Source organism: Erinaceus europaeus, chromosome 21 (genome assembly GCF_950295315.1).
Source record: "Erinaceus europaeus chromosome 21, mEriEur2.1, whole genome shotgun sequence".
NCBI classification, from domain to species: Eukaryota; Metazoa; Chordata; class Mammalia; order Eulipotyphla; family Erinaceidae; genus Erinaceus; species Erinaceus europaeus.
The window spans coordinates 1,606,191-1,614,390 of NC_080182.1; the positions used below are offsets into that span (position 1 = coordinate 1,606,191).

The 8,200-nt window shown below is 41.5% G+C and overlaps 1 protein-coding gene and 1 non-coding gene across 3 annotated transcripts in view; both read left to right on the forward strand.

The window, feature by feature from the left end:
• Positions 1–8,200, forward strand: part of MRPL3 (mitochondrial ribosomal protein L3) — a 39,756-nt gene that overhangs the window by 18,751 nt on the left and 12,805 nt on the right. For both annotated transcript variants that reach the window (XM_060180248.1, XM_060180249.1), the window contains exon 7: positions 6,591–6,699. In XM_060180248.1, coding sequence (XP_060036231.1) covers positions 6,591–6,699 — 109 coding nt within the window. The remainder of the gene's footprint in view (positions 1–6,590; positions 6,700–8,200) is intronic.
• On the forward strand, positions 1,255–1,387 carry LOC132535382 (small nucleolar RNA SNORA70). Its single transcript, XR_009547162.1, has one exon. It is a non-coding gene; the product is annotated as a small nucleolar RNA SNORA70 (small nucleolar RNA).

The following is an 8,200-nucleotide window of genomic DNA, read 5'->3' on the forward strand; positions in this document are numbered from 1 at the left end:
TACTTGCTGTTCTCATAAATACTGATCGGTGGGGCACACCTACTTAAGCGCACACATTACTATGCACAAGGATCTAGGTTCAAGCCCCCGCAGGTGTCTGTCTCTCTCCCTCCCTACCTCTCCCTCTTCTCTCGGTTTCTCTCTGTACAGTCAAATAAAGAGAGAAATAGTAGAGATAATGGTTAACCCATATGTGCAACCTTGGGAAAACCACAGTGGTTTGCAAAGGAGGGATTGGGGATTCAGAACTCTGGTGGTGGGAACAGTGTGGAATCATACCCTTGTCAATATGTAATGTTGTAAATCAGTACTAAATCACCAATAAAAAAATAGTTTTTTTCCTGTTTAAAAAAAAAGAGAAAAGAGGGGATAGGGAATAGCTGCTAGGAGCAGTAGTTTGTAGATGTGGTTGGGCTTAAGAATCTCCAGAAAGATTTGTTGAAATTAGATTTTTCAAATTTTCTTCTTCTTCTTCTTCTTCTTCTTCTTCTTCTTATTATTATTATTATTATTATTTTGCCTCCAGGGTTATGTCTGGAGCTCAGTGCCTAGACTAGGAATCCACTCCACTGCTCCTGTGGCCATTTTTTCATTATTATTATTATTATTACTACTACTACTACTGTTGGTAGGACAGAGAAAAGTTGAGAGAAGATGGGGAGGTAGAGAGGGATAGAGAAAGATAGACACCTGCAGACCTGCTTCACTGCTGGTGAAGAGACCCCCCTGCAGGTGGGGAGCTGGGGTGCAGTCCTCACATACAAATACTATGGTTCGATGGGTCTGAGGTAGTATTGGAGAATTGACAGACTCCTTGGCTTCATGGATGCTGCTAGTCCAAGATCTAAACAGGGAGGACCACTAGGTTGAATAATGGCCAGGGTATCACACTGCCCAAGAGCTGGCACAGCCGCTAGAGCTTTGAACCTAAAAGCATGAGTCCTGAATTCCGTCTTCAACATCCTGTGTGCCAGAGTGATGCAGTGGTGTGATGTTCTCTTCCTCTTTTGTGCGCTCTCTTTATAGTAAATAAATAAATCTTCCCCCAAAAAAAGTTAACTCCTTTTCCCACCACTCAACTCATATTAAAACATGGAAACATTTGTTTTATTTTTCAAATTTTTCATATCCTTAGACTGGTCCTTGTGCTTTGTGCCATGTGTGCTTAGCCCGCTGCGCTACCGCCCGGCTCCCACCTGTGTATTAAAGTAGTATCTTGATAAAATGCTCTATAGATGTCCAGGTTCTCTTTCTCTGCAGCCAGTGAAGCTGACCATCCTTTTTGTCCGGTGGAGCCCAGTGTGCAGTGGTTGCAGACAGCAGCCTCCTTGGTAGTGTATGCAGTGTCTGTCTTCTGTGGCTTGCCCAAGGGGCCGATGAGACATTCGTGCCTGGCTCTTTGCTGTTCCCAGTCTTGGGCTCCTGGCAGGCATGTGACGTTCCTGTGGAAAGCCCCGGGTCTGGTGCCCACAGTCCACATAAGCCACGCTGCATGTGACAGAGCATGTGACCGAGCCCCTACACAGGGCCATGTTCAACTTCCCTGGCCTCCAGAAAAATCCCCCTAAAGGGGGCCTTCAAGTTTAATGTGGGTGAAATTGAAGATGTGGAAAGCTACTCATTTCAAATAACAGTGGGGTCAGATTTATTTGTGGCTCCTGTTCAAATGGTGGGCAATCAGAGCTGCCCCCTCCTTAGTCACACCCACCAGTCAGTCTTACTACTTATGAAAAGACAATAGTTACTACTATTTGCTACATCTAGAACTTAAATGATTTCTTTTTTTTTTCCTTTATTGGGGGGTTGATGTTTTACATTTGACAGTAAATACAATAGTTTGTACATGCTTAACATTTTTCAGTTTTCCACATAACAATAACAACCCCCAGTAGGTCTTCTGTCATCCTTTTCCAGGACCTGTACTCTCCCCACCCACCCAGAGTCTTTTACTTTGATGCAGTACACCAACTCCAGTTCAGATCTTAATTTATTATCCCTTAACATAATAGCATGAGACATAATGGTTCCTAGTTGTGTTTTTAAAAAAGTTTCCAAAGCTAATAGCAAGTCTGACTTTTCCAAGTGGGCTTACTCTTCTCTGAATTAATGAAGAACTAATACATAATACACAGCACATGGCAAGTGTGTTCAGGGATCTTTAGAAAACTACTGGGTCTGTTCATGAGATTTCAGAATGAGTTGTTTGAGTCTTCGTTGTTACTGCTACTGAGGCTGCTGTGAAAAGCAGACTGAACTCAGGGCACTTGAGCGTGGTGTTCTGGTTTTATTTAGAACAGCCAGGAGATTGTCTCATTTTATAAGAGGATTTGAGGGAATCATTACACATTTGTCTCTACCATTTGGATGAGCTAGATTTGATGTCAAATCATCATCAGGGCATTTTTAGCAGTAGATTGTTGAGGAAAATGTCCCCAGATACTGGTGCGAGGTTCGGTATTTTATTATTTTTTTCCAGGCTTCTGCTTAATAGAAATAAGCAAGCATAGCTCAGTAGGACTTGGCAGTGGAAAAAGACAAACCTTCCAAGACTACGGTGTTGTTTTGTTTAAATTTCTTTATTTGGGGGATTAATGGTTTACAGTTAACAGTAAAATGTAGTAGTTTGTACATCCATAACTTTCCATATAAAAATTCAGCCTCCACTAGGCCCTGCTCTGCCACTGTGTTTCAGGACCTGAACCGTCCACCCAGCCCGAGTCTTTAACTTTGGTGCAGTACACCAACTCCAATTCCAGTTTTGTTTAGTATTTTTCCTACTGTTCTTGTTTTTCAACTTCTGTCTATGAGTGAGATCATCCCATATTCATCCTTTTGTTTTTGACTTATCTCACTTAACATGTTAAATTCAAGCTTCATCCAAGATGGAGTAAGATCATGAATGTTTGTTTTTAGAAAACAGAATTTTCATGCTGTCACAAATGTCCTTTAGAGTGATAGCCATATGATGTCATGTGTCATCTTTAACTTTATATGATAGGACACAAAGCAACTGGCAAAATCTCACCATGACTGACTCGTGAGCTCAGTTACTTTATACATCACTAATCAAATAGGTTTGGACAATACAGACTTGGGCAGAGATTGACTCCCTAACTTTACAGGAAATGATAGAAGGGTCAAAGGCGGGACTAGTTGTATAACAGCAAAATCAGAGAGCACTGAGGAATCAGGACACTAGGAAGTACATGACTGGGGGAGTGGTAAGAAGGAACCAGTATATTTATGTGTGTGTGTGTGTGCGTGTGCATGTATGTGTGTGCTCTGAAGTTATCTCTGGGGATGGCACCCGCACCTGCATTGGCACACCTATGACTTAGGTTCAAGCTTGGGGACATATGGGTGGAGGTCCTGTGGTATTGCTCCCTCTCTCTGTCTCTGCATCTGTATCTCTCTGAATGTAAGTGGCAGCCCAAAGTGGTGAAATTGTAAGCACATGAGCCCCTTGTTCCATCAACATAAAAACAAAATACATTTTTTGTTTTCCTAGCTTCCAGATGGTGTGTCATGTTTCTCACATTTCAGCCTTTCTGATTTGAGTTGTCATTGAAAACTGCAGCAGAAATAGGACAGGAGAGTTAAATTATGTTTGCTGTGAATTCTAGCTCATTTTCAGTAAAATGAAGGCTTTATGTGACCTGTGAGAACCTTGCATTTGAAATGTGCCTGGGAATGCTAATTATAGAGTAGTACATTTTCTTGCTTTTGTTTTTTTGTTCTCAACTGGGTGACTAGTGACAAGAGCACTACAATAGATGCCTGTACCACCTTGTACCTGTACCACCCAGGGAGCAACAGGTGCACTCTATTCTCCATAATCTGAATTAAACCGATAATTTGTCACAGAGTTTGTGCTTTATCCTTTTGTTTAAAGGTTACTTATTGAAGAGGTTCTCATTGTACACAGTATAACAACATGATGTATTCTAGAACTAGATTGAAAAACAATCTGTAATTAGCTGACGAATAATTAGCACTTTCAGGATACCACTTTTATAATCATTTACTCTTCAAATGAGCTAAATTATGTTCTGTAATTTACCTGGCATGTGGTTTTTTTTTTTTTGTCTTTTGCTTCCAGAGTTATTGTTGGGGCTCAGTGCCTGCACCACAGATCCACTGCTCCTGGAGGCCATTTTCCCCACTTTGTTGCCCTTGTTTGTCGTTGTTGTTGCTGTCATTGTTAGATAGGATAGAGAGAGGATGGGAGACAGAGAGGGGCAGAGAAAAACAGTCTGCAACAAGAATGGCCAGTGTTAGGACTTGATGATTTTTAAAGCATGCTCATTTTAGATTAGTGTTGCCTTTTCTTATTCTTTAAAGTGTTACCTGCCACAGATAGTACTGCAAGTTTAAACAACTCTTTAGGTATTTCTGTTTTATTTTTTGTTATTATCAGTCTTTTAATTTCAGCTAAGTTCTAAAATTCAGTGTTAAATATTTTGAATTTCTGAAGCAAGAGTTCAGTAACATTTAATTATCATAGCTTCTCTTAAATGTCAGTCTCCTTGCAAAATTTCGTTTACTATATGTAGGATTCCTAGTCTAGCTCTTTGAGCAAGAAGACACGTTTTGAGAGAAAAATTATGTACAGAGCTGATATGGTCAATTGGTTGATTTGAAAAGAGTGGTGTAAACTATTTTAACTTACTACTATAGAAATAGCTTTATTATTAGATAGCACTCAGCTGTTAAGCTTATCTTATACTGTTTCCATGATAAATGCATATGTCTAAAACGGACTTTATTGTCACGGGCTTACTCCCTGAGGAGATGGTTTTCTGTACCCATTATCTTATGGTACGTCTTCGTTGAATTCTTGAATGGCAGATTCTTGTGGGGATAGCAGACTTTTTATAATAGTTTTGCTTTTGTTTATTTTTGTAAGTTGCTTGAACTGTGTGCTATTTAATTGTAGTCAGCTCTGGTGTGATCAGGGGTCACTTTTTTTCTCCCCATTGCCACAAGGGTTATTGCTGGGGCTCTTTACCTGCATGATGAATCTACCACTCCCAGTGGCGGCAGCTCCTCCTCCTCTTCCTCTTCCCCTCTTCCTCCCCCTTCTCCTTGTTGATAGAAACAGAAATGTAGATAGAAAAGGAAGACAGAGAAGGAGGGACACCAGCAGCAAGTTCCATCACTCGTGAAGCCCCCCCGCGAGTGAGGACCAGGGGCTTGACAGAGAAGGAGGGACACCAGCAGCAAGTTCCATCACTCGTGAAGCCCCCCCGCGAGTGAGGACCAGGGGCTTGACAGAGAAAGAGGGACACCAGCAGCAAGTTCCATCACTCGTGAAGCCCCCCCGCGAGTGAGGACCAGGGGCTTGACAGAGGAGGAGGGACACCAGCAGCAAGTTCCATCACTCGTGAAGCCCCCCGCGAGTGAGGACCAGGGGCTTGAAGGGGGATCCTTGCACGTGGTGATGTGTGCCCTCTCAACACTGCCCGGCCCATAAACTACATTTTTAATTTTTAAAAGTTTATATATTATCTAGTAAAAGATGAAACGAATCTTATCTTTTAAAAGTTTATGAAAATTTTTGATACAATCTTAGAATTTCATTGTATCTTTTATATTAGTATAGTTGACAGGGACAAACTTTAGTTTTGTTTGAACTTTTGTATTATTTCTGTCTGTATCAAAAATGTTTCTCTAGTTACTAGAATTTGAAAATTAAGTAATTTCATTTAAAATCTGAAATGTTTTATTTTCTTTTTAAACTCTGATTTTTTTTTTTTTACTCTTATAAGTACTAACTACTTCTTGAGCTTTAAGGATACTATTTTTTTACTACTATGTACTGCTATCTACCACATTACCCTAAAGCAGAACAGTTTAAAACTACACGCATTTATTGCCTCACACTTTCTTTAGCTTAGTTGGGGGCCTCTAGCGCGGAGTTCTCTTACAGAACTGCAGCCCAAGCTGTGCTCATCTCAAGGCTTCACTTGGGAAGAGTCGCCTTCAAGCTCACGGACACCGGTGTTCATTATTCGCGTGGTCTGGTTTCTGTCTGGAGTCAGTCTTCTTTGACGCATGACTCTGAAGGGCACTTGGCTTCCTTACGAGCATAATAGAGAAGCGCTCAAAGACGAAAGCCACATCTTTCATAACTTGGGCATCTCACAACTTTTGCAGTAGTTTTTTTTTTTTTTTTAAAGAATTAAATAGGTTCGCTCAGACTGGGTGGGGGGTTATTCCACAAAAGCTTGAGTACTGGGTGTTAGTAGCTTCCTGCCACATCTCTTATAAATACTTTGGAACTTGTAGAAAGTTGTCTGACTTTTGTTATGTTCATTTACAGGAATGTAGTAACACAACTCCCTGGTCAAATACAGTTCACTTTCCTTGCCGTTGTCTCAAAGCCTGGAATGAATCACTTTTTATGTGAGGAGACTCCAGGACACGGTGCATCCTTGGGCAGTGATAAAGGGCTGTTCTGCCTGTGTAGCCTTTTCTGGTTATTTAGATATGAAATCTTGCTAAAACTCTAAAGGATCGATCAAAAAGTGTACAGAGGGGAATATTTTATGTGCTATTCATTATGTAAATTCTAATGTTTATCTTGCCAGCATTGGTAAAGGTTTCCAAGGCGTCATGAAAAGATGGGGATTTAAAGGCCAGCCTGCTACTCATGGCCAGACAAAAACCCACAGGAGACCTGGAGCCATTTCAACAAGTGTAAGTATAACTCGGCGATTCTCTTTTTAATATAAAATCTTCGACTTGGGTTAAAGTCACATCATTTTTTTTTTAATTTTTTATTTAAGAAAGGATTAATGAACAAAAACATAAGGTAGGAGGGGTACAACTCCACACAATTCCTACCACCCAATCTCCATAACTCACCCCCTCCCATGATAGCTTTCCCATTCTCTAGCCCTCTGGGAGCATGGACCCAGGGTCGTTGAGGGTTGCAGAAGGTAGAAGGTCTGGCTTCTGTAACTGCTTCCCCGCTGAACATGGGCGTTGACTGGTCGGTCCATACTCCCAGTCTGCCTCTCTCTTTCCCTAGTGGGGTGAGTCTCTGGGGAAGCGGAGCTCCAGGACACATTGGTGGGGTCCTCAGTCCAGGGAAGCCTGGCCAGCATCCTGGTGGCATCTGGAACCTGGTGACTGAAAAGAGAGTTAACATACGAAGCCAAACAATTTGTTGAACAATCATGGATCCCAAGCTTGGAATAGTGGAGAGGAAGTGTTAGGGAGGTACTCACTGCAAACTCTAGTGTACTTCTGCTTTCAGGTATATATTTTGCAGTAGTTTATGGATACGTGTGCACATAAGCTCTCTCTCACAGAAACTGGTGTATATCTAGGTTATGGGACTTTGTTAGAAAGTGAACCACCTGAGATGAAATTAGAGTGTACTATAAAAGGAAAGGTCTCACCCGAGTAATGAAGCTGAAGGGTTGTCATTTCCACACGTGAAGTCTCTGGACACAGTCTGAGGTGAAGCATGTTGAGGTGGCAATCGTTGCGTTGGTTAGGTTGTGATCGGCGGATGCAATATTATTTGGTTTGGATTGGGAGATGCATACGGGAAAGTGGGCCCTATCCAAGGGTTCCAGGACTGGGGGAAGTAGGGGCTCTATAGTGGAGATGTGAGGTTCCTGCTGCCTTAGGGTTCAAAAAGACAATGGATAGTTAATGTTATCATCACATTATTTGTTAATTGGGTTAACTTTGAAAAGTCCTTTTGTTAGGGTTTGCTGTACAGTATCCAGTATCTTGTATATAGCTGTGCTATTGGATGCTTCTAATCTACTTGGTCTAGGCTTTTGAGAGAGTCTGCATATCAAATACACAGCCTATATATTAAAAAGATTCAGTTTGTGTTTTGAGAAACTTTGAGACATACAATTGATTTTCCCCCTCTCATATTAATTAACTACTGATTCATATGTCTACATTTTGCTAGGAGTGTACATAAACACCATTCCCACCACCAAAAGACTGTGGCCCATCCCTCCCACCCACTCCCACCCCCCACTGGCCCAGGAAGCTGCATGTCTACCCCTCACCACTGGGTTTTTAAAGTCACATCATTTTATCTGACTCCAAATGGATGCTAGTACTTTTATGGGTCATGTCATCACTTACTTTCCAGAAACATGTCTGAACTATTGTGTTATCACACACATAGCTACAGCCGGTATTCTCAGCACTTGCCTGCCTGCTGTTT